At 36.4% G+C, this 27,940-nt stretch overlaps 1 protein-coding gene across 1 annotated transcript in view; it reads left to right on the plus strand.

Moving 5' to 3' along the window:
- The window catches only part of LOC111517445 (uncharacterized), an 86,793-nt gene that overhangs the window by 42,093 nt on the left and 16,760 nt on the right, over nucleotides 1–27,940 (plus strand). The window contains 5 exon segments of the mRNA XM_074181940.1: nucleotides 232–596; nucleotides 7,166–7,687; nucleotides 9,516–9,921; nucleotides 10,538–10,775; nucleotides 19,933–20,076. Coding sequence (XP_074038041.1) covers nucleotides 232–596; nucleotides 7,166–7,687; nucleotides 9,516–9,921; nucleotides 10,538–10,775; nucleotides 19,933–20,076 — 1,675 coding nt within the window.

The following is a 27,940-nucleotide window of genomic DNA, read 5'->3' on the forward strand; positions in this document are numbered from 1 at the left end:
GGGAAATCATAATAAAACATTGTAAGGACACTGTAGGGATGCCAACATTTTCCTACTATAACGACCTGCCTGAGGCGTTTCATTTGTGTCAGCAATTAACGTATTTAATAACGTTCTGAGCAGTTATTGAAACTGATTTGATAACTTTGAACAGCTATGCCGTCTTACGTTCATTGAATGATAATAACCTGGTAGCGATTGCTGAGCATTGATTGAAATCTCTTCTTCCAGGGAATGGAAATGTTCAACAATCTCCAAGCCCAACTGAACGAGGGTTCCAGCTTCGAAAGCACCAGAGGCATAGACCTGCTCGGTGATGACATGGTCGTGCCGTCCTTCTCGCCCTCCGCATCCATAACCGATTCCCGTAGCCTTTGCAATACCCCAGTGCCTCAAATTCGCACCGGCCGTTCCACTCCGTCCGAAGACAGCAGCTCTTCTTGCGGCAGTTACAGCGTGGGAGGATCCACCCCGGACATCTTGGATAGATCCACAGTGCCTTCGAGAACCTCCAGAAAGGGAAGCGTCCTCTCCGACGACGAGAGGAGCGTCCGGTATTCCTCGTCCGGTTACTACGAGTCTCCCATGGAGGATGAGTACGTATAAACAATTTTAAAAGGATATAGAAAAGTGGCACAGTCTATCAGATCTGAGGCAGTCTCAATCTATAATTATCAATGATGAATGAAGATTATAAAGCATTCAACATCAGAAAGAACAGTGTAGACCTAACCTCGGTTTCATCAGATTATGGCTTTGGTTTCAACTAGTGGACTAGCAGAAGCAGAGGGCGTATTCAATTAGCATATCGATTCCTAATAACGGGTCTTTCACTGAGCGCTTCCTATTTATGAATTTCAATAAAATAAAATATGTGTGATATAACATCGATTTGTTTATTTCGTTTGAAAGGCCTATTGATGCCATGATATGCAGCGGCGGCTCGTCAGAGGAGGCAAGGGAGTCTTAGCCTCCCCATAAAATTTGAGGCTATTCATCGCAATAAATTAAAAGATATTGAGAAATAATTATGATTATTTTTTTCTAAAAATGCTTGGGTATCGTTACTTTACCATTAATTTTCAATATAAATACATAATGTGCCTAAAAAAACACTATCACTCACTACGTAGTACGTACCACACTGTATCCTGCATCAACAAACCGCACCGCCCACGAACGAATAACGAAGAAACCATCAACCCGAAATAATAAATGCCATACGTTCATACGTTACAAAGGAGCCAAGTCTCCGACCGCTTTAAAAAACACAAGCTCCGCGAGACCGATCCAGCCAACGACATACGTCCCGATTTGTAATTTTAGTTGCAGAAATTATAGCGTTAGAGGAGGCTAGCCACCAGTTGGTCTTCGTTAGTGTATGGCTGCGTTTGTTTTTGATTCAATTATTCGGACGGGATGCCGTGACGGATCGGGACTGAAAAATATTTCGGTAAATCGTTTTAGTGTTTCTTGATAATATTTGTTATTTGTGTATAAAACAGGCAGTATTGTATTATAGCAGTGCTTTTTAGCAATATTTTTAATGTGTTTTTAAAGTGTTTTCTTTCAATTTCAAGGTGTTTTCAGGTTTTCACTTTTCGGTAAGTTTTTTTCATTTATTATGGATAAGTTGGACGAAATTAAAAAATCTGACGATATGGTCGATTGGTTGTCGACAAATAATTTTAATTATTTATCTTATGATAATACATTTTACATTATCAAAACTCTGTGAAGGAACCAAATTTGATTTCAATTAAAGCGTCAGATAATCGACAAAATCGAGGATTCTGTACAGTTGGTACGATAAATTTGATTGGTTAACCGGCTCCATTAAACGAGAAAAACTTTTTTGTTGGCCCTGTGTTTTATTTTCCGATTACCAAACGTGGTCTAAACTAGGATACTCCGATTTAAAAAAAATTCTTCGTTTTACAGAAAGAGATTTTAAATCTAAGGAGCATATATTTTCGTCTTGTAAATTAAAATTGTTTAGCAAACAAAATATAGCAACAGCTTCAGATAGAGCTCAAAAAGAGACTATAATTTCTTTTAATAATAAGGTTAGGGAAAATCGGTCGAATTTAAAAAGACTTATCGATATTACGATTTATTTGGGTTCCCAAGAATTAGCTTTTCGCGGACACGATGAAACCGAAGATTCGATTAATCGCGGCAATTACAAGGAACTTTTAATGTTATGGGGCAAATATAATTCACAATTCAACTGAAAAATGAATTAATCGTAATGCACAGCGACCCTCAAATGTTTAAAAATTACAAGTCTCCTTCAGATTTATTGAATTTTGTGTTTAAAAATGATTTGATTGATTGCATACCTGAGTTATATAAACTTACATCAATAATTGTGACAGTTCCCATAACATCAGCGTCAGTTGAGAGAAATTTTTCAGAATTGAAAAGAATTAAATCCTTTAGTAGAAATTCCATGACTCAAAATAAATTAAGTGATATATCTCTTCTTTCAATTGAAAAAAAGTATATGAAAGAAGTGAGAGGCAACCCCCGATTTTATGACGAAGTGATTATATTTAAAGTAGAGTAGGTAATTAATACTATTAATTACCTACTATTAATTAACTAATATATACTATAGAATGTATATAAAAATGCATATTGTATTTATTTAAGTTAAGATTTAACCAAAGATATTACCAAATATTAGAGTTATGTTTTATTTATTAATTTTTGTAACTCATTTATTTTGTAATTTGTTTTTTTGAGTTTTTGTTCTTCTGGGTTAAGAACGAATGTTATGTTTACTTTTAGTATTTTTTTTTGTTTTTTTTTCCTTTTTATCCAAAATTACAAAATACACCTTTCAATTCACCTTTCAAAATGCGGGACCCTCGCAGACTATACTGAACTTGAATGACTGCCGATTAAAAGTAGTTTGCGGGTGCCTTGTGGATTTACTTAAACAAACCAGATGTAACCGTCCTTAATACCCCATCCTTCCTTTCCTTTCCTGGCAAGACACGACTCTCACTTCCCCGTTGGTTCTTGCTGGACAATAAAATTTACTTTTAGACCTGTTTTTATAAGCATAATCAAGTACTTGTGCTTATGAAATATTTGTAGCAATTTTTAACAAAATTGTTATATTAGAAGAGAAAAGTATTATTTATTGACTGAGAAGAGAAGAGACAACCCTTTTTTCTTGTTTTTGTTTTTTTAATAATGGGTTAATGGGGATCACTTAAGCAATAATTGGAATTGATTCCCTTTGCACGGAGGTAAGGGTAATTGTGGTCACCCTGTGGACAATGAGGATCATACAAAAATCTAGCACAAATCGCACCCACCACCCCGTCGTACAATCTGCGTGAGCCCATAAACCACATGAGGTACACCTGTACCAAACATCATTATTTCGGCCGAATTCGTTGCAGATTAGGCACGTATTCCCTGCGTCATTAGCATCATCTAGCTCATCGTCTTGGCATAAATCAGGCGTAGCCATGTCTGAAACAGATGTATCATGTGGTTCATGGAGAACCTTCCTCTTACTCTTTCGGTTCGGTTTCCCTTATCCCTTATCCTTGGCTGGGGAGGCGGTTTTACTTTTCTTGTTCTCTTTTTGTATCAAGTTTTTTTTTTATTGGCGTGGATGTTAAAATTTTGGCCAAAGACTGGCGAATATACTGGACAAGGTGCTAGTGAAACACTTTCCACTTATGGACCAGGGGCTAGAAGTTCTTGGTGGCGCCGGTGGTAGCAGTTAATTAACTTGCATTGATGTGCCAGGTACTGAAGAGCTTTCTAGGCCTGGCGCTGGGCTATTAATTGCAACTGACTCATCAAAGTTTTGAATAGCTGCAGTTTCTGATCGAAGCAATTCAGCTGGTAGAAAATCTCCATCACAAAATACGTCGGTATTCATTGGATAAATACCTGTAGGTCTAAATCCCAAGTCTCCTTTACTAATGGACGCAACGTTATCAAATGCCTTGCCCAATAAGGATGCTACTTCGTAAGGTATGATCTTCTGCGAGGCAGAATCGCACTCTTTTTTATATGCCCCTTCAAATGGTCTGAAAAATGAAAAGTCGAAACCTTAGCTACTTTTTGTATAGAAAACCCATCTTCTTCAATAAGTTTCAACGCTTTATTCAAAGTCAGTTGACCAGTAAGCTCTAACTCGTATATCGGCATCTAAAAGCAGAATAACAAAATTATAGTATGCCTTTACATTGCGGGGAATCGTGATCACTAGCGGGCAATTGGGGTCACCCGATCGTCATTACCCACAGGAATTTTATGAAGAAAAAAAATAAACACAAAAAATATATAAGCAATACTCGGGATCTAAGTATGAAATCGTTACACTGAATGTACGAGTAAAAGTGTAAGAAAGTCACATGCTAATAGATCAATAAATTAGAATACTTCCGTTCATTTTGCATCCATTAAAATTTACATCGGCGAGACGTAAAAACAAAACAAACCTGTCATTCCCTAAACCGTTGCAATACTGGGGCGGCGAGCTCGCAGCGCTAGCTGGGGGGCAGAGCTGGGCGGGGACGGCAGTAAACGAGTTTCTAGCGGTTATAGTTTTGGAGATTTGTTAGTGACTGATTCCCATTACCCGGTCTTTTCCTACACCTGCGACTCAAGAAAACCCAACAAGAAAAAATCGGTCAAATCGCACGATTCCAGTGGCCGATTTATATCACCTCCATGTGAGACGACCATGCCCTCATATTGCTCGTTCAGAATATCCAATGTGGCATGAGCTGTGTGACACGTAGCGCCGTCCTGTTGAAACCACAAGACGTTGGTGTCCATTAGAACCCTCCATTAGAACCCTCAGATTGTATTGATGTTGTTAATGAAAGTTTAAGTTAAGATTACATAAAATAACAAAAGTCACTTCTATTCATCCTTAGTGGACTTATTTATTTCAGAGGATATGAAATTATTATACAGGGTGATTCAAAAGTACTTTGACAAACTTCAGGAGGTGATTCCTCACAATATTCCAATATGAATTGTCCAAATAAATAAATGTCCGGAAACGCTTCGTTTCCAAGATACAGGATGTTGAAGTTTTATTTTTATTTTCGTTTTTTTCAAATAACTTTTGAAATACTGAACTAAATTAAACTGAAATACTGAACTTAATTAAACGAAACTTGGTAATAGGAGGTTTTTGAGGTGTCGAATTCGAACCTGATGTTCTTATTGCTCTTACTCGTAGGGGGCGCCACCTACACGTCTTTTTCTTTTTCAAAGATTCATTACTTTTTCGGGCGTACTTCTAGCACATTTTTCAGTAAAAAAATCGATTCCTCTATCATATCTACGTAAATAAGCTACCCTTGTTACTAATCGCTGTAAGCAACGGTTTTCTAAATATATGGACTTGAAAACTTCAAGTCGATTATTTGATAATCGATGCATGTTGAAGTTATTACGAATATTCTGCTTTTTTCACAAGAATGCTTTGGAAATGAATTTGACGTTTTACTCGTTTGAAGAGGTCATTACTGTTGGGTACGTTCCTTTATGACATCGTTAAGCGAAATAGTTATTTTTGTATCAAGGGTGCATAATCAGTATTTGTTTTAATACAATTTGCAAGAAATGTCAACATTTTATTTCAGGAAATTTTGGATATGTAGAATTAACTAAAATAAACGAAACTAAATTTTATTCAAATAAATTGTTGGAAGTGTCCACCTTCAGCGAAGATACAGGCAGTCAGTCGTCTAGTCATATCGGCATATCGGCTAAATGAGCATTATTGTTTAAATAATCCATTTTTTCAAAATAAGTTTTCTCTACTTCTACTTACGGAAACTTCAACAAAATGTCTGTCACAAAATATGTAATTACCAAAACTACTCACAAACGTCAAATTTATTTCCAAAGCATTCTTGTGAAAAATGCAAAATATTCGTAATAACTTCAACATGCATCGATTATCAAATAATCGACTGGAGGTTTTCAAGTCCAAATATTTAGAAAACGGTTGCTTACAGCGACTAGTAACAAGGGTAGCTCATTTACCGAAAAATGTGCTAGAAGTACGCCCAAAAAAGACGTGTAGGTGGCGCCTCCTACGAGTACTAGCAATAAGAACATCAGGTTCGAATTTGACTCCTCAAAAACCTCCTATTACCAAGCTTCGTTTAATTAAGTTCAGTATTTCAAAAGTTATTTGAAAAAAACGAAAATAAAAATAAAACTTCAACATCCTGCTGTTGGAAACGAAGCGTTTCCGGACATTTATTTATTTGGACAATTCATATTAGAATATTGTGAGGAATCACCTCCTGAAGTTTGTCAAAGTAATTTTGAATCACCCTGTATAATATAAGTATTATTCTATTATCGTAACTCTATTTTAATTTTCTATCTAATGAACTGGATTTACAAAATAGAGTGATTTAATTTATTTCACAATAGCCAATTCATCATAAATAATAATAAATTGGCAACATAGTTGAATATTCTCTATTATTACTGCGAAAGTTGTTCAATTAGCAATATAAAAATTGAATGGAGTAAGATTCCCTTCACACTATAATTTAATATTTCAGAGTGAGCCCACGTACTATACTAGAACGTAAGAGTATGTTTTTTTAATAGTGTATATCGCTGAGAGGTCATTTTTCTCAATGAACCAGGTTGTTTATCACTCAAAATCTTCGGTTTGGAGTTGGGACACCGAACATCAAAGGATCCGACGTTAATGTCGTTTCTCTGTGGTAGGTATTCTCGGGTCCAAATCATCTAATCCATGCCACATTTAGTGCTCGCCGTTGACAGTGATTACTTGGCCAACGTCGTTCTCGAATAAATATAGGCCGATGACGCCGACAGCTCAAAACTTACAACAAACAGTGACTTTATCCGGATGCATTGGACGCTCTTGGATCTCATGTGGATTGGTTCAGTCCCAAATTCGACAACGGCCCGTTGCCAACTGCTCCAGCCCAATTTGACAGATGTAGCTTCAATAAGCTGGCCGTTATCAATTGTGAGAGTTCAAAAGTCACTGTTGGAAGACCCTATATATTTGAAAAATCAATTATTGCATCAATTCTCAGACTCACGAATTACACGAATATCAGATAATATTTCTACTCTATTACACAATGATATCCTTACCGTTCAATTGTGTTTTCTGTTACAGTTCAACATGGACATCATCAAGACGTGAAACCCTGAAAAAGTCCAAAGAATTCACATTGGATTTGACGAACAACTCAAAATCGTATTTGGAAATTAACTCCAACTCGATTTACAAACCAAATAAGAGGAACATCAAAATCTCGCCGTCTGTGGACAAGCCGAAACGGTCTAAATCAAGAATGCGCAGTCCTATGCAGAGCAAGAAAAATTTCCACCCGAAAAAATCCCCACACGGATCGCCATACTTTGAAGAGAACGAAAATAAAGCTACCTCCGATGAATCCAGCTGCGATATTGGAGGGAACATTAACACTCAGAATTCACCGAGGAAAGGAAAGAAAAATAAGGAAAACAACAAAAGGAAGTCTTTGCCGAGATCGCCGGTGAATCAGAAGCCTGTCAAGAATAATTCGGATAAAAAACAACTTATGAGTTTACCCGGAAGTTTGTCCAGGAGAAAATCGTCTAAATCACAGCATAATAATTGCTTGTCTTCGGATAACAATCAAAATGCTGTGATCAGGTGGGTAAAAATGATCCGGAGACTTGTTTTTCAATGGTATACTATTCAGATGAAAACCGTTTCGCTAGAATAAATAGCTTATATTGAAACATATAGGAATGAGAACTTTTATTCATGTCAGGATAATTCGCTAGGGAGAGTAACACAAATTACTGTGATCAAAGATTGTGAAATTTCGCGGCCGGAAATAATTGTGTCAAAGCTATTTTCCAGATTTGTTGGCTCTCATGCTTGACGTTTCGTTTACGACTGCGGCGATCAGACAACGGATGAAGTGCTCTAATTGTCATCACAGCAGGTTCTATGTTATGGATTAGAGTCTTCGGTTTCATTCCATTGGTGGTGTGCATGATATCACTCTTATTCTACTAGTGTACCCATCACTTTCTTTCAAATTGGTATCTCCGAATGTATATGCGTTCTGAACCAATTTAATCTGCATTCTAGTATTTTCGTCGAGTTGGCTCATCAGAACCAGATCATCGTCGAACTTGTATCACTGGAGATGCATTCACCAGCTTCCTCATGGGCGAGACAACACTTAGCGGGAGGAGAAAAGGCTCAGTACCATTCCATCGAAACCTACCTGTTGGCTTCGCTATGTTGACATATTTGTTATTTGGAGCCACAGAAAACAAGCATTAGAATAGTTTCTACGCCACTTCAACTCCATTCATCTCCACATCTAGTTCGCCATACAAAATGAAAACGAAAGAAAGATATCATTTTTTGATATACTGGTCAACAGGAAAACTGTCGGAAAACTAGGTCATACAGTTTATCGCAAAACTCCCTATACTGATTCGTATCTCAACAAGAATTCAAACCACCATTCAGGGCTGGTGGTGCTATGATAAAAATACTTGTTGATCATGCTACCAGAATCACAAGTCTTGAAGAAGATCCTTGTCATCTAGACCAAGCTCTACAGGCCAACAACGCGAGAAATCAAAATAATCCAAATAAGAAATAGTCCAACTTCGACATCGACTCAGCCGCCAGTGGTATGCACAGTCTATTTGCATTACATAAAGTCACGGGTAGCACTGGGAAACTGTATAAACAACTAATCAACTACGCAACACTATCAGATCGGTGAAGGACAAAAGAGTGCTTCTTATATCCGATGTTATTTACAGGATTTCCTGTTCCTGTAGTTCAGCTCACATGGGAACTACAAAACGCAGCATCTACACCAGGATACAAGGACACAAGCGGATCTACCGCCTCATGCAACCGAAGAAATTTCGCAAATGCGAAATTTGTCCTAGTAAAAATAGACAAAGTAATAAAATACTTTTTTCAACACATTTCTATAGGGAGCCTATTGAGATGCATGTGCATCCCAACAATTTCAACAAAAAAAAAAGGTATACGTGACAGCAGAACGTGGTATGCAGTACTCAGGAAGGCGAGAAATGAACTAGAATACAACTCCAATCGACATTCACCAAACAAAAATGTGGACCAATGAGAACAGGCTAGTAACAGTATGGACCAATCAGAACAACCCAGCGAAAGTGCAGATCAATCAGGAGTTTGCATTTGCATGGCCCCACTATTGTATATTCCATAATCCCCAACACCATCCACACCATCCTCTGAAATCATTCATTGCTGAGACTTTGAGATATAAATTTCGCCCTCGCAGTTAACGCTGATGATGCCTGCCACAGTAGCAGACGAAACGTTTGGTACTTGAGGTTCCGTACGACCTGAGCCTTCCAGCCCGGAGTTTGTCCTCTCCAATCGTGACTCAGGCCGTGGGAGTCTATGTTCTGATGTAATACTCATGTATTTTCATCTGAAAGCGCCACTTTTATTTCAGTCCGGTGGAATCCCAGCCAGACAGCGGCAACCACAGTTCAAAGAAAACAGAAGACGTCGCCAAACTGAAGGCGCTGAGTGCAGAATCCTTGAGGTCAGTGAGCCCTGGTAGCGACAGTGTTTTCTACAGCGACCCCAGCAGCCACATTGCTGCCGATCACCAGGTCCACTGTCTCCATTGCGGCAAAGAAGTGGATATCGTGACGACGGATGATCCAGAGAAAAGCGCCAGCAGCAACGAAAACCATCGAGAGGAGATTGTGCAACCTCCCGCGGGTTTCGAGGACTCTCCTAGGATAAAGTCTTCTGGAAGGTTGTTCAAGAAGTTCGACAGGAGGATCAGATCAGAAGACAGAAACTTGGTAGAGAGTAAAAAAACTCGCTACAAAGCTGAAGTTAGGGCAAAGGTGGGTTTCTTTTAGCGGCTTGATTTGTAACGGTGTTTCTAAGTGTCATATAAATCTTTAAGGAGCTTTTGTTCATAACAGGGCGTTAAATGTTATATAAATTAGACTTATAAAGTAACTAACTATACCCCGCAGTTTCATACGAGTACCTATAATTTAGAAGAAATCATTGAGAACGAAAGTAACTGACCTCGCGGCATGGTTCCTCTCATGTTACTTGTTGGTTGTTGGCGTTCACAATTCGGTTCCTTTCGTCAATATTCGGTAATGTTGAATTATGCTTCCAAATAACGTAATGAAGATGAGGAAGTAACTTCAGCCCGAAAAATCACCTTTTAATTTTCAATAATTTTTTGACATACAATGCCTCATCATGGCCGATTTATGAAAGATAGAATCATGGAGGAACCAAGAGTTGTGTGCCAAGTTTGAACTTGATGGCTTCAGATATACGAGGATCATAATGATACTTCAACGCCCTGTTGTATCACAAACGAATCTTTCAGGAAATAAATTCATAGAAATTTCCTTCTCATAATATGATACTTAGCTTCACCGCCTCAAATATCCACCTGACATTTAGGAACAGCCCGTATATAATTATTTTATATTCTAGTCCGAAGAACGTGGGGCAAGAACATACCGAAACAAACTGAGGCCGATGGCGAAGTCGACCACTAACAGTCAAGAAGAATTGAAATCAACCGATTCTAGCCCAAGCGTTCTTCCTGGTGACCCTGAAAACGAGGACGACACTGGGGTCTACGATGTGCCTTATATTGATGGTTACTGGATACATATTGATGAGCGGGACGAAGTCAACTCTTGCAGAAACTCTTGTTCGAGCCCTAATGGTGAATATCAGCAACACAACCTGTTTAAAATTCAATAAATCATTTCAAATATCAGAACAGAACATAGCACATAACATCACATAACATAACATAACAACATAACATGACCTAACCTAACGTAACCTAACATACCATAACATAACATAAAATGACAACATTCAATAACATTATACACGTTAACAAAAGTGTTCTTCGTAACATGAATAGTCAAAGAGAACAGTGTAAGTAAGTAATTCACATTATAAATCAATATAAATATCAAACATAGGATTTATCAGAAACTCATAGAGTGTTCAATAGAACCTGGGTTGGGTATCAGCACACCAAACTAGCTGAGTCAACATAAATATGAAAATGTAGGCTTTTACGACTGGCGTCAATGTTTTGTTAGTTTCCAGGTTTTGCCGTGGTCGTCTTTGGTTATAATCTCCAAACATTTCAACTGCAACTGCGGCAGTCATCTTCAGTAATGTGGTTGAAGTATTCATCTTGACGTATCAACTGAAACTGAAGCTCTCATTTCTGCCGTGTCATTTTTAGTGCTAATTTTTCGCGTACTTTCTGTAATGGCGGGTTAGCGCGTACTTCCCGCCTGATTTGGGTGACTCTGCTTCATTTTGGCGCTTTTCAATGCCGTGTGGCAGATCTTTGGTAGATATGGTCTTTCTTCCTTTCTGTTGAAGTTCTCTTGGTGTTCTATGGCTTCTAAATACATTCTTGTTGAATAATGAAGAGAATGGCTAGCAACGTCGAATAATTATTCAACGAGAATGTATTTAGAAGCCGTGGAAATACACAAATACAGAGAGAACTTCAATAGAAGGGAAACATATCTACCAAAGATCTGGCACACAGCATTTGAAAGCGCCAAAATGAAGCTGAGTCACCCAAATCAGGCGGGAAGTACGCGCTAACGCCATTACAGAAAGTGCGCGAAAAATTAGCACTAAAAATGACACGGCAGAAATGAGAGCTTCAGTTTCAGTTGATACGTCAAGAAGAGTACTTCGACCACGCAATCAAAACGTTTGAAGATTATAACCAAAGAAGACCACGGAGAGTTATTTCTTCTCTATATCAATGAAATGTTGAATATGGAAGTAGGTGGAAATATCATCTCATATGCGGACGATACGGTTCTCCTGTTCCATGGAACAAATTGGCAAGAAGTTACGAAAAACGCGGAAAAAGGTTTATATCAAATCAAATGTTGGATGGACTGTAAACTCTTGAGCTTAAATGAGAGCAAGACTAAATTCATAACTTTCACAAGCAGCCTAAAAGTTAAACCCAACCTGAAATCAATTAAATTTCATGAGAGATGTGATCTGACCAACTGCGATTGTAGGAAGACAATTTAAAACACTTCAGAAATCAAATATCTGGGAGTTATCATCAGTGAAATGCTCAGATGGGATAATCATTCAGTGTATTTGAATAGCAAACTTAAAAAACTGGTATTTGCATTTTATAAACTCAGGGATATTCTTCTAAAAAAATTTTGAGAGTACCCTATAAATATATGATGGAATCGGAAGATACTTGATGAAAATCCATAACTAACGTATTCTAAAAACACTTTATTTTGTGATTTTTACTAGATAGTTTTACAAAAACGCAACACGTGTTTCGCCATACAATGGCTTCCTCGGGCGTGTCTTAATGACATGCATTAAGTAGGTGGAGGTGGACGCATTAAGACACGCCCGAGGAAGCGGGCGTTTTTGTAAAACTATCTAGTGAAAATCACACAATAAAGTGTTTTTAGAATACGTTAGCCTATAAATCCTTAGTAGAATCTGTGATGTCCTGTGGAATAATAGTATGGGGAGCTGCGTACACTAATCAGATAAATTGTTTGAAAGTCACACAGAAATGGATTTTGAAAGTAATACTAAGGAAAAGGGGCAAATTTTCCAGCGAACAGCTCTTCATAGGAAGTAAAATGCTCGATTTTAAACATCTGTATATTTTTCATATTTCGAAATTCAAGTACAAAAATAGAACGCAACACCAAGAGATTTCCCACAATCACAGTACAAGACAAAAAGGTTTGAAACATTTAAATATTTCCCGTCTTAATTCTACCCTTTATAAGAAATCGATAGCATTCAATGGCCCTAAAATTTATAATTACATCCCAGGATCCATCAAAAATATTCATAGTTATAAACAGTTCTGCAAAAAGCTGATGTCCTTCATTCTCATGAACTCTAGAACTCTTGAAGTACTCATACAATGAATGCCAATATATAAATCTCTCAGTTCCTCAATTTCTTATAATATTAGTTCAGTCTCTTAGCTCCTGATAATTTTAGATTATTTTCTTTATTTTCTTTATTTTCTTTATTATTATATTATTTAGGCTTATAATATATTACATATCAAATGTTCAAACACTAATTAATTAGTACTATTTAGGCACAAGACGATCTCATTATGAGATCAGGTGCACACAATTTGTAAAAAATACTGTAAAACCTGAAAATCAAACGAAGGAAAGTGTCTTACGGCGAAACATCGTTGTCAACCAGTGAGGATGACAGTGTTCCATGTAAGTGAAATTTTTACCTTTCATTCAGTATATTGTGTAGAAATCCTGTAAATGACATCAGATTCAATTCCATAACGAATGTTTGGAGTACAAACTGAGTAGAGAAAAGTGTTTTTTGTATAATTCAATGTTCGAAATAATTTTTCTTTCGTGTAATTCAATTTTTATATGAAAGTAGTTGTTTCAGGAGAGCTTTTTCTTATTCCAGTTTGTTTCCAGTTTCTGAAAGTAACTTCTTTGTATGATCTACACATCTATGTATACAGTTACTTCTTTTGAAATTGATTGCTTCCATCATTTATTTGGAAGATTCCCAATTTTTTTTGTATCAAGATGGAGTAGTTGAAACCCAAAAACTTTCTTTCTCAAAAACATGAATAGATATGTTTTACGGACCCGTAATATCCAGTCATCGAAACCTAATTCAGGATGTATAAAACCCTGAAGAAGGTAGCAACTCGCGTCAGCGAAATGTCAGGAAGAAATTCCAAAAATCGACGGCCTTCAAACCCGAAAAATAGTGACACTGAAAACTTCGGCCGCGAAAGCCTTAACCATATTATCATTTTATCAAATGATTTTTTACAAGGTTCACAACTTCTTTAGCTACGTGGGAGCCGTCTGACTCATATATTTCTCATAGAAACCTTTCTTGATCTCTATTTTCAGAATGTCGGTCATTGAAGTTTTTCCCGTATGCTTTCCCAGTTGTGTTTGCTCAGTAACCTTCAAGGCGGATTTCCACCAAACGGACGAAATGTGCGGACGGGCGTTGTTGCTGATACAATTTTTGATACATTTCGTCAATTTCTTTCTAATAGGATTATGCTGATTGACACGGTAGGCTTGGTTTGTCCTGGTTGGGGAAAGTTGTAGTGAATCACATCAGCCGCTGACTACATTCAGTAACCATGGTCTATTTTTATGGGGTTTTGCCTTTGGGAAGTGCCTGGGTGGATCATCGGTTTCCATCCAGAGTCCTAAACTTTTCTTTAGGTGTCGTAGAGGATCCTCTTTTCCTCAGACGTGGCTATCCGATAAAAAAATTATAGTTTTGGTTGCACAAAAGCAAAGAAGAACAGAGTTCGAAACGAGACAATTTATGTGGATTGTTCAAATCGTGGAGCATCCACTTTTCGAGCTTGTTGACCTTTCCAACACGTTTTAAACCATCAAAAACCGCATGGGAGCTGACACTCAGTTCTTTCGATATCCAATGCACCTTTTCTGATGGATCAGGACCAGGGTCTTTGAATACTCGTCCTAGATTACTATAAGTCGACCACTTCGGGACTCACCATCGAGGCTAAAATTTCTGGAACGATATTTCACAAACCAACCTCGAACTGTCTGTTCATTAACACCACCGTTACCAAATGCCTGGTTAATTTGTTGGGCAACTTCGCCAGCGCTTTGGTTCAATTTGAATTCGTAGTGAAAAATTGGCCAAAAATCGCTCTACGATTAGAATGAATATTTATTGAGATATGGAGCTACACGTGACATTGAAACGTACAAAACTTTCGAAACAACATAATATTATCATGAGTTCAACCACCATTAATAATAGCCAATAGACCGTGGACCAAGTAGACGCAGTCGACTGTTAAGCACAATACTTTATATTCATTATGGTCCAGAACATGTAGAGATTGGTTCCGTAGTGGACTCCATAACAGCGGGTTAACCCCTTTCCCCCCGTCTTGATTCCCAACGATGGTCGCATATACCACCGTAAACCACTATATCCTTAAATATCTCAACATCTTGTGCGGTCATCAATATGGCTTTCGGAAACAAAGATCAACAGGCGACCTTCTATCGTATGTCACCCATATTTGGAATAACGCAATCGAGAAACATGAAGAGTCAAGAGCTGGATAGCCACTTGCAGGGAATAGTTTTACCATCCACGGTGGTGTTCCCAGGCAGCCAAATTGTCTCCTACATTCTTTTTTGGTATATCAACGACTTATTGAAAAAACAAAAATCGAATATATAGCTTTACTGACGACAGCACGCTAGTCTCGTCATTCCATTTGGATTCCAGAAGATCAGCTGCGGATGCACATCTTCACCGGCAGCAGGAGGTTGCATATCTCAATGAGGATCTAGAGGTAATTTCGAATTCAGGGGAAAGTAACCAGATTCAATTCAAACACATGCGTCGGTTTTCTCCAAGAAGATAAATGTCTCCGAACTGGATATAATAATGTCAGGACAGACATTTCCGCTTTCTGCTCCAATAAGTTTGTTGGGGCAATCATAATAATAATAACTTTATTCGTCTTTTCGATCATTTACATGATATAAGACATGTCATAAATAAAAATATGAAAATTATATAAAGCAATAATAACGGTCCACAGTATAACATAGATCGGACAGGTACTTAACATATACACATATAAAAAATAAAACATACATACACATACAACTAATATATATATATATATATATATATATATATATATATATATATATATATATATATATATATATATATAAAAACTTGGGAATTTCTTTGGGTGAACAGCAGAACGGAAGTGTACTCTTATAACACAAGTTATTCCAATATTTCGATAAAATTTATTATCATCTTCAGGGAAAAGCTACAAATGTTTTATGGTGATAATACAATATGAAAAAGTTTTTTTTATTTTAATAATGATATAAAATTTTTTTTTATACAACTTACTGTTAGTGAGGTTGGCCGTGTCGAAAAGAATGTTATATCTAAACAATTGAAACATGTCAATACAATAAAATAGTCATCAAGTTAAAAGAGGTAGACACCTCACTGGATACAAAGAAGAATAATGAATTAAAACTTTTAATAAAAATCGTTATTTGTTTTAAAATTATGGGAATACCGGTAAACGCCATGTGCATTTAGAAACAAGAGAGAGAGGCACAAGACAGTTGACATTTAGACAATGACAGTTGTCATGTCATTATATTATAAAGGTGTGTTAGTTTGTAAATGATAACAATCTGGAACACAAAGGGAACTGATTATGGAACAAGTGTGATCAGAGACATCTGCTGTTCTGTAAGTAAATAAATGAGAGAAAATCCACCAAATCAAATATATTAATTAATTAACAAAATCCTCAGTGGTCTTGAGGAATGGAATGAAGAAAATATTTACTCAAAATAAAACCCTGCCTTAGGGAGGTTGGAAGTTTTGTTGAAACAATATCAAATATTATGAATTTATATTGGAGAAGAGAACCCAGAATTATTGTTCATTTGGAAATTATGTAAATTTTTATCAATGTCTAATAAGAAGGCATAGATTCCACTGAGATGATCAATGTCAGACCTTTTATTAAGGCAGTTATCTGATTGTAATATGAAAGACATTTCCAAAAACAATCTTTTAGATGTATTTCTTTCAGTTGATAAAATTTTTGCTGAATTAAAGTTCATGTTATGACCTTCTTTGTAAATATGATTGCTGAGAGCACATCTCTCAGGATGTAATCTACTGTCACTCTTATGTGACGAGATTCTGTCTTTTAGTAATCTTGACGTTTGACCAATATATTCACTACTACAATTTAGACAAGGAATGGATATATATATATATATATATATATATATATATATATATATATATATATATATATATATATATATATATATATATATATATAATATATATATATATATATATATATATATATATATAATTCAAAAAGGAAAGGATTAGTCGGAACAGCACTCAAGAAAAAATTATTGGCAAACCGCGGACACGTGCCTCTGGCTACTGGCCTCATCAGCGCGGCGCAGCCAAGTGCAGAGATGGGCAACACTTGGTTGTCAAAAACGGAAAAACAGCACAAACGAACGGAGTCACCAACAGGAGCCTACCGCACATTTGTGATTTCAATTAGGAGACCTAGAATTTCTAGGATATCATAACATCACCACGGAGGCAGCTACAGCTACCTGCGTGACTTCCGAGTCCAGGATATAAATATATAGAAGGAGGTGTTATCGAGTGTATGATTTAATTCAAAAAGGATAGGATAAGTCGGAACAGCACTCAAGAAAAAATTATTGGCAAACCGCGGACACGTGCCTCTGGCTACTGGCCTCATCAAGTAAATTTATCTTTAACTAGGATGAATGAAATGCAGTGAAAGCAATAATCATGATAACAGTGTATCCCGTTCTAAGAATTCTTCTACGCTATAATATCCCTTATTAGTTAATAGCTCCTTTATTCGTTTTTTGAATGGTATAATATGCAAATCTTTAATATCTTGAGGCAACGTATTGAATAATATTATGCCATTATATGCAAGTGATTCCTTGAATGTCAATGTTTTATGTTTTGGGATAGTTAATAAATATCTATTTCGTGTTGCATAGTTATGAACTATTGATTCATCTCTCAGAGTGGGTACATAATTTTTCACATTGAGCATAGCTTTATATATATATATATATAGATACACGGTAACGTTAGCATCTTGTTCTTGCTGAAAGCAGGTCTACAGCTATACCTGGATGCTATATTAAAGATAGTTCTAATTATTCTTTTTTGAACAATAAAAACACGTTTTGCCCCCACAGAAGAACCCCACATTGATATATTTTGAGCCATATGTGAGTACGCCAGTGAATAGTAAACAGTTCTGATACTATCTAAACTAAGCTCATCTTTGATATGTCAGATGGCAAATAACGTTTGATTCAATTTTTGCAGACATGATCGATATGGGGCTCCCAAGACAAGGTTTTATCTATAAACATATCAGAGTTTGACTGTTTCCGAGAGTTGAATGTTGTTGAATTTTACTGTTTTCCTTAACGCGAAGCTTAAATGTTCTGTTTTGCTTTCATTCAGTATTAGTTGATTTAATCACACCGAGAAATCATGTCATCCATAACTGAATTAATGTTGTTTCCTAGCTCCTCCGTAGTATTTCCGGAAACTGTTATGGTAGTGTCATCTGTGAATAGGATAATGGAACCTTGTTTTATATACTTCGGAAGATCATTTATATAGATAGAGAAAAGCAGTGGGCCTAAAATGGACCCCTGTGGTACCCCAAGGATAATATCTTGAATATCAGATACTGCATTATTCACAGTCATTACCATTTTCCTGTCTCCCATAAAAGATTTTATTCATTCCAGAAGGAACTTTCTAATGCCAATATTATATAACTTAATAACCTTTATGTCACTATTTACTGAATCAAACGCTTTAGCCAAGTCAAATACTATTGAAACTAGTACTTCCCCTTATCGATTTCATTGTAAATAAACTCGAATTTTCTAGCAATAGCAGTCTCAACTGATCTAGCTAAAACCATGTTGATGATCGGTTAGAATCTTGTATTTTTCGAGAAACGCAATAATTCTATTTGCTAGTATTCTTTCATGGAATACTCAGTAATGATATTTGGCGATAGTTATCTATATCTTCATGTGAACCCTTTTTAAGAATAGGAATAACTTTGGCTGTTTTGAAGACACTCGGAAACACACCTTCCATTATAGAGTGATTAATAAGATTTAATAGAATTTCAGACATAGATGGAATGACATATTTCAGAACTTTTATTGTTATATCGTCTAGGCCACTCGATTTTTTATTTTTTAGTTCGGTCATTGTTGAAACTAGTTCAGGTTCTAGCACTTCTTCAAAAAACATTGAGTTTTCCTTAAATTCCGAGACCGTATGTGGTAGTGACATGTTCTGACCTACATGTCTTAACAGAGCTGCCGAGGCTTCTCTGGCAAAGTGGCAAGCAAAATTATTGGCAACTTCTGTTCCATCATTGATCCGGATACCATTTGCTTCAAGATGAATCTCCCTTTTATTGTCAATTTTGGTTTTTCCTCTGAAACTATGTCCCTGGAATTGAAAAGGGTGCATCTCAAAAGCTTGGAACACTGTTCTGAACCAGAAAACTGTACAAACCTCAGCAACTTTTGAAGCTTTGTAAAATTCAGATCAGATCTTCTTTGGAGTATTGTTCTCATGTATGGAACTCCGCCCCAAAGCATACCCTGAAGCTGCTGGATTCTATCCAGAAAAGAGACATCCACCCAATTGGAGATGCGAACATCACTTACAACCTTGATAGTCTGGAACATCGAAAAAAGGTTTAAGATTTGTCTCTCGTCTATAGATACTTTCACGGGAAATGTTCAAGTGACTTGACACATTTGATTCCACCAAGAGCGGTACATATCAGAAACACGCGAAGGACTGTGGCTGCTCATCGTTTTGAGGTTCAACTCAGTATACCTCAAACTTCACTGTTTTAGAACTCTTCCATTTGGAGAACTGCGTTTGTGTGGAATAAACTTCCTGAGAAGGTTTTTTCAAATAAATTCAATCTCCAGCGATTCAAATCCAATGTGAAGTGCTACTTTCGCACAGACACCGCTCTTAGAGCGCCTCAAGGAGTTTCCTGTAGTTCTTATGTTTTGTCCATGAATGAGAAAAAATCTTCCGTTGCAATATGTAGTGTACCAACCTGCAGCTTGTATCGTCGAAAACATGTTTTCAACTCACAATCAAATTTTCAAATTATCATTGCAAAGAAGATCTCTGTTACTGACCATTATCCTTTTCAGAGATTCCACCTTCTCGTGACGATTCTATTTCGAGTACCGAGTCGGAGAAGGACTTTCGCAAAAAATACCAGGCTGTAACTCATCGAATGGTTCACCGAAAATCCTGCTTGGAAATGTACAGACGGCAAAATAATAAATCTTTCGGTGAGTACACCTTTATTTTGGAACACGATGTAATGAAACGTTTTGCACGCTTTTCTAACATAATTTAGCGACATACAGAACTTATTCTGACAAGTTAGAATTCGTCGTGTTTCTACAGGAACAGTCCCGCCGTGAGCGGGCGTGCACCGCACGCGGGCTGCAAGTCCAAGAGGCGGCAAATTGTGCGACTCATCACATAATATCAAAGTCATTGTCCTATTAAATAGCCACTCCACCAGTGTTGCCAACTGAATGAACTATAAAGTCGCTACACATGAACCAAAATTCCGCTACACTTATTCATATTCCACTACACTTGTATATCTGACGCAATCAGTTAGCGCATGCGTCCTATCCAAAATTAAATATACAGAACTTACAGTTTGTAGTTTGTGTACCGTTTAGATACCACAAAACTGAACTGTCACTGACGTCAGGAATCAAGATCATGCTAGTTTTCAACCGCGCAACTCAGTAGATGGTACCCAATTTTCTAAATTTACAGCAGTTAATTTTTGAAAGCTGTTTTCTCGACCAAATAAACCGAAAAACAAATAAAACTTCTTTTTCTCAGTTGAAAATAATTATTTCGAAAAGTAAAAATGAATATCAATTTGTTCACGTACGTATAGTCACACTGAGCTCTTGAACGATCATTCGCGACAGGTATAATCCAGCTCAGGCTACAATCAGATGAAGTATCTTCCATTTCCACTGTAATTTTTTCCATATAATTTATAATACTCTAGACAGTCGAGACTATTAGTTTCAAAATATTGGAGGTTATAAGATTTATGGAATGAATGAAAATATTCATCTCTTTTATCATGTAATGGCCTCAGCTACTGAGACTATAACGTATTGACTGTGCATTCAATTATTCAAGTGTCAGCTGTCAGCTTCGAGTGTTGTCCAGTGCCTCTTCTTCCATATTTTTTTCAATATTGATTATTTGTATAAAATTCCGCTACTTTATGTTCAAATCCGCTGCGCCGCTACCGTCGAGTAAATGTCGCCACAGTAGCGGAATTCCGCTACGGTTGGCAACTCTGCACCCCACTTACAGCTGAAGAAACTGCAGCGCATAGGCACATTTCACGACCGGCGCGGCGCGCAATCTCAACTTCAACATTGCCATCTATTGGCATCCGTTAGGACTAAGATGCAGTACCAAATGTCGTTTGGCTATCTTCTAACCAAAATTTGTTCCACCATCACTTTAGATTAACCATTCCGTTGAAGATATTTTTTTATGTAGTTCGTTCTCGAGACCTTCCTTCGTATCACAGAGCCCAAAAGCACGAATCGGTGGAGTCTTGATGATTCCTCATTGGTAGATTGATGATGGTTGGATTCGTGACAGATACCGTCCCATGTGAGTGGGTTTTCGGTATACAGATGTTTCTAACTTGGTGTCGGTCTTCTTCACCAATACGTCTAAGTATGGCAATTCGTTGAGAACTCCCATCACCATTGTGAAGGTTGATGTGCTTCAGAAAGTGTCTGTATTTCCATGGTTCCATACTATGGAGGTATTGTCAACGTATCTCAACCAGACTTGGGGCTTCTTGTGGGGTTCTTTAGTGGCCAAAGTTTAAAATCACTCCATATATATCTGTTTCTGTTTAAAAATATATGTTGGCTATAACTGGTGAAAGTGCTTCTTGCTTGAAGAATTCGTCCGTCAGTTGGAAATAGTAGCTCCGTACACAGCATGCCAGATCCTCGTATGATTTGAAGTGCTTCTTTTACCGAAACGTTGGTGTAAAGGCTTTCCAAGTCAAAATTGAATAATAGATCTTGCTTCGTGACTTCGATTCCCTCTAGTAATTCAACAAGATGTCTTGAATTCTTCACAGAAGATGAAGTTTTTCCTTGTATAATTGGAAATGAAAATCTGGACGATTTTTGAGTAGCTCAATCATTGGAACTAATGATCGGTGTGAGTGGAATACCCTTCTTGTGGATCTTGGGTAATCCATACAGGTGAGGGAACTTACTGTGGTGCGGTGTTAGTGATGATCTCACCTTTTCCGAAAAATAGGCTTGTTGTTTTTTTAAAGTCAACTTCCTTTCAACTGATGCAGTAGGGTCCCGTACAATCTTCGTGTATTGCCACTTCCGAAGAACATCTTCGATCTTCTGTTCGTAGAGTTACGTATCCATCACAACAGTTGCGTTTTCCTTATCTGCAGGTAGGATTTTTATGATGTTCTCTTCGTAGGTCATTCAGAGCTCTTCGTTCTCCATCGCCGATGTTAGATGTTGGAACTGATTCTTGATCCAGCTGTTCTCTGATTTTCCATCTGAATTCTTCTGCTTCGGTGCGACTAACCTTATTGGTCAAAGGCAAATCAGAAGGGGCACATTAATAAATCAATTAGTTATATATTTTCAACTATGACAACTCTACAATATCCTGATATATCCCTAGACAATTCTATCAATTGCAAGTATACCAGTTATATTTCAACCAACGTCGATGTAAATCAATCAGGATATCTACCAAGTTGAAAGTCTACCGAATTACAATTCTACCAGTTTGAAGTTACCCCAAATGAAAAGTATACCCTAAGAATCACTACCAGAATATCCAATCTGATAGTGATGATCGTCTCCTGAAGATATTGATATAATTTGATTCAGGTATGAAATAAATATAACTGGTAGACATATCAATGTGCCAACTCAGCATATGTAGTCGTAGGGCGGCATAATTGGTATTGCACGTGGGCGAATCAAACAGCTAGCGGCAGACCTGACCAGAGACAGTTAGCTCAGCCAACTAGTAATTCCTACAAACATGTCGCTGGAATTGCAAAGGCTACTTCTCAAAAGCTTGGAACACTGTTCCGAACCAGAAAACTGTACAAACCCCAGCAACCTTTGATGCTTTATAAATCTATGGTCAGACCCATGTATGGAGCTCCGCCCCTAAGCATACACTGAAGCTGCTGGATTCTATCCAGAAAAGAGCCATCCTATCTGATTGGAGATACGAACATCACTTGCAATGTTGATAGTCTGGAACATCGAAGAAAGGTTGGGGATTTGTCTCTCTTCCATGGATACTTTCACGAGAGGTGTTCAAGTGACTTGGCATATTTGATTCCACCAAGAGTGGTACATATCTTAAATACGCGACGGACTGTGGTTGTTTATCGTTCTGAGTTACAACTCAATACACCTCGAACTTTACTGTTTAAGAACTCTTCCATCTGGAGAACTGCGTTCATGTGGAATAAACTTCATGACAACGTTTTTCCAGATGGATTTGATCAAGGATTTTCCTATAGTGCTTGTGTTTTATTCTTAGAAAAATACTTGAAAAATATCTGATACACAACATGAATATGGAGTTATAAGATGCTCGTGATGGCCTCGTGATAGTTTTATTACATCAATAATTTAATAGGTTTAATTGTACTGACTTTAAGAAATAAGAATGAATGTAATTGAAATCCTGGGAGAGCTTTCTTGGAGTAAAAAAAAATCGAAGTCATTATTTCCTATCCATACATAATAGTATTTCATCTGTAAAAAAAATATTCGGATCATATGGGTAATTTACTTTAAAAAAAAAGGATGACCCCATCTGCAGCAGTAACTTGAAACGTTTATGTGAAAGTTACAGAAAGTGAGATAACATTTGAACAGTTATTATAATTGTGATAATCATTAGATTTTTTCGGGCCACTGAAATTGAAAACGCTGTCATATGTACGGGTCATTTTTTAAACCAATAGGCATGCTAATAAATCCTCAATCACAATTATGAAATTTTGTAGACTTTCGGTAACTGATCAATACTTTGGAATGAATATATTTCCAATATTAGTCTGTCTCGATGAGATGTTGAATTTCAGTTATCATTCCAAAACATCCCATTTTAATGAAGAATTGAAAACCCACTACGCATGATTATTGTAGTTGATTGGACCAACACAATCCTCATATACTTTCTATCATGCCTCCTACTTACAATTTTAGGCTTTTCATGTGATAGTTTAGTGATTATGCTGAATGCTTCTTAGTTGTCCCACTCTAACCAATTGAGTATGTGTCTTTTCTTTGAATTTTTCCTTGTATTGAGTGTGGGGTTGGAAAGAATCTCACACACCTCTTCGTCTTTCGGTGTTCTTTTAGATGAGCTCCTTTCCGTTGCTTCTTTTTATATATGTGCTTATTAATGTTCTTGAGATGGTTGTAGATGTCCAAATGATGTTCATTTCAATTTTCATCATTGGTAGTTTCGGCACTGTTTTACTAGTTTATTCATTTTTTTTGTGACTGGTGAGCAATTCCATGCCACGTTCGTAGAAGATTTTTCTTCGTTGGAATTCTATTGTTGGTACAATCATTTTTTCCTTTTACAGGGCCCCTGAATAACAGGATAGAGATAGGAAAAAACTGGAACCGCTCCATGAGCTTCACCCACAAGAAGTAATATAATCATACATGACATTTTTTGAGACCTAATATTGGAAATATATTTATGTCGAAGTGAAAAATATGTCAATGCGTATACTTCTCACAAAACCTCTCAAACTATCGAAAGTTACATATCTGTCAAAAAAATATCAAGATTCTTATATCTACTACTTCCACCCTGTAATATCAATATTTCTAACGTTTAGTTTTGATTAGTTTTCAGTGAATGGTGATAATTACATGGGAACCTATGTTTATGATATTCTATAAATTACAGATTCTTGGTGAACCTCACTTCAATACAAGACTTGATAACTCAAATCAGGTGACCTTGCAGGCTTATTCTGACCACCAGTTGTTGAGTATTTGCAAAATGCGGTTTTTATTTCCAAATAACAGCAATTGTTATGTATTTGGTTTCATATTTTACCATGATATCTCAAGCACGACGAAGATAGGAAAAACTACTTTGAATAATGTGATATCCACTTCAGATATTATTGATTTCAACCAGAGGTTGTTCACCAAGAATCTGTAGTAAACTAGAAATGTTCCAAAGTTAAAATTCTCTGGAATATTGAATTTCTGAATGCTTCAGAATTTTACATATTGATTATCTGTGGAGATGTTTTTTGATTAATATTTTAAAAAATGAAAAGATTTTCTGCAGTGCTGCATAGAATATAATGAATAGTGGATGTAATTCCTTCAGCTCAAAAAACGAACTGTCTTCAAACCCTAGTAAGAAGTCTGATTAATGGTAAGCACAAATATTTTGTCATCGAATGTTCGACATTACAAATAAAATTTGTTTTCAAAACTGTGAAACCTAATTTAGTGTATAGAACTCCTTAGAATTAACTGAATATTAAACTGTCTATGTGTTTGTGAAACGAAATAAAAATAAATAATATATCAAAGAAAATGATTTTATTCAAACCACGATATATTATGATAATAAATATTTTTGTCAAAAAAGGGTGTAACTAGCTCCACCCAATGAAGTGGGTTTTATTGACGTTGATGTAAAATTCAATGGCATTCTTCAATGAAAATTTCAAGTTTGGCAAATATCACCGATGAGTTATCCTCAGATCGTCATGAAAGCTATCTGAAAACGAAACATCTTCACAATCCTCCATACACATATCCCTCTCTTATCGATTGATTTTTTAAAATTTTTAATCAAACTCACTGTTCTCTGAGCTACAATAAAATCTTACGGGTGGTTAGTCAATTGGAACCCTATTTTCCTCTGCCCGCATTGCTTAATTTTGATGACCCCTTTCGAAACTATGCCTTCATACCTATGTATTACCTTCCAACAAAATGGTTTGGTTTTCTTTCTACCCTACAGATTCACTATTGCTCCGAAGACTAAGACGTGGATTATTAATTTTGCCCTTTGTGAATTTTCTTTCAGTAATCTGATGGAGAAATTGACTGAATCTCATTCTGGCACTTTTTTTTAACAAAACGATGAGCCTGTTATTGCAGTAAATTACTTCATTGCAATGATTTTCTCAAATTTTAGTATATGCGTAGTTCACATGTGGTATGAATGAAGTGTTAACAATGTAGAATAAAGAAGAAGAATAGGTTAGGTATGAATAACAGTACGGGATGAAACATTTTTACTTTTTCTGTTGTCATTGGTATGTTATTAGAAGTAATGATAGCATGTATTATAAGTAATTGAATGTAGTGTGAAAAAAGTATGAAAAAAAGAAATAAACTATCACGATGAATAACATCTGTGTAACTGATTCAATTTTTCTGATATATTGGACGATGATAGTTGAAAAACTTCTACTTGAGTACAACTGTAACATTCAAAATTACTGGTATCACAATTGGTGGGTAAGAGGGGTGCTTCATTTGGAGTTCACTATAAAAAAAAACTTATTGGAAAGATTCCTTATGTGACTGTATTATTAGAAATTAAAATCTTCCTGAGCTGTGAATCACACATCGACCAACCCAGTTTATGTTTGGTTGGAATTTGATCTCGTAACATCAGGATGAAAAATGTTTTCATCTTTATCATCTGCTCTCGATGATATAGTTTAAATAAACGATATAGTACAACCTACTCTACCCTACCCAACAGCTCCCCTTTAATAATATAGTTAGGGAGCTAACTAATTTTCATTAACTTTCTTCGAAAGCGTCTGATAATTTATTTTCCATTTTCTCTCTTTCACTATCACTGTCACCATTTAAATCAATAATGAATGTATTTCCACCATTAATATGGAAGTGTCCAATCTTCATATAGTCTTTTTCAACTAAAATTACTTTTTCGATCCTTTTTTGCCAGTCTTCTTCGGTAATATTACATACTTCTTCCTTAATTAGCTCTATTATCTTGTTAATAAATTTTGGAAAGTTATTTTTACGCCTGATGCTTTGTTTCAATTTTTCCCGAATCAACTCGATGGGATGGAAAACACAAAAATAGGGGGGAAGTCTTAGTATGGTGTGTCCTTACTTTTCAGCAATACTCTCAAGGGCATACACTTTTTCAAATGTTTTTGTCTGTAAAACTTCAAGTAGTTGGTTTTTGGTATAGTAATCTTCAAAATACAAATCGTTATCCATCAAAAAACTTTGTATTTCATCTTTCCTCGAATTGTTATTCGGTACTTTGATGAGCTGCCGCGAATGATAGGAAGCGTTGTCAAAAACTATTACACTATTCGCATCCGAATTTGAGATCAATGTTCATGTTGTTATGATAGTTAACATTGCAGTCCTCAAGTTTTTTTCCACATAATTTCAAAGAATTCGGAACCCATCTTTTACTTTCTCCGCAATGCACAATGATCAGTTGCGATCCTTTGTTTGCAGCCATGTTAGACGTACACATTCTCAAACCATCAGGTCACCCTTTCGTAACTGTGTCGTGAATGTCATACGAAGTTTCGTAAAAATAGAAAATTTGCTGTTTTCTTGTCTATTTTTAGTTATTTATTCTAAGTATTCCACTAAGTATTCTACTATTATTCTGCTTTCCAAAACTGCTTGACGTTTGTTTATTATTTTAAATCTAAATCCTAGTTTCTTTATCCAAGTTTTGTCAACTCACAGCAGCTTACGTTATGACCGGAAGTATTCAATTTCTTCCTTATGATTTCAGTCGTAGGAATCTCATTGCTTTTGTAACAGTCGTATATTGTTTTTTCCATGATTTTATTAGATGAACATCTGAAGGTAATCTTGTATCACATCGCGTCTTGCGTTCATAAGATTTATTTTTGACTATTTTACGTACAGTTGAACAAGAAATTTCGGTCAAATCTGATGTTGCTTGTAACAGTTTCTTTCCCTCGAAACCAAACTTGAGATGTAGATTCTTATAGACATTAAAACATACTCTCTATGTTTCAATATTCAAATGCATCCGAATCTTATTCACTGGTATCTCTTTTTC

This window comes from Leptinotarsa decemlineata, unplaced genomic scaffold, assembly GCF_025532065.1.
Source record: "Leptinotarsa decemlineata unplaced genomic scaffold, Ldec_3_MD MMD2_P_RNA_scaffold_2, whole genome shotgun sequence".
Lineage (NCBI taxonomy): Eukaryota > Metazoa > Arthropoda > Insecta > Coleoptera > Chrysomelidae > Leptinotarsa > Leptinotarsa decemlineata.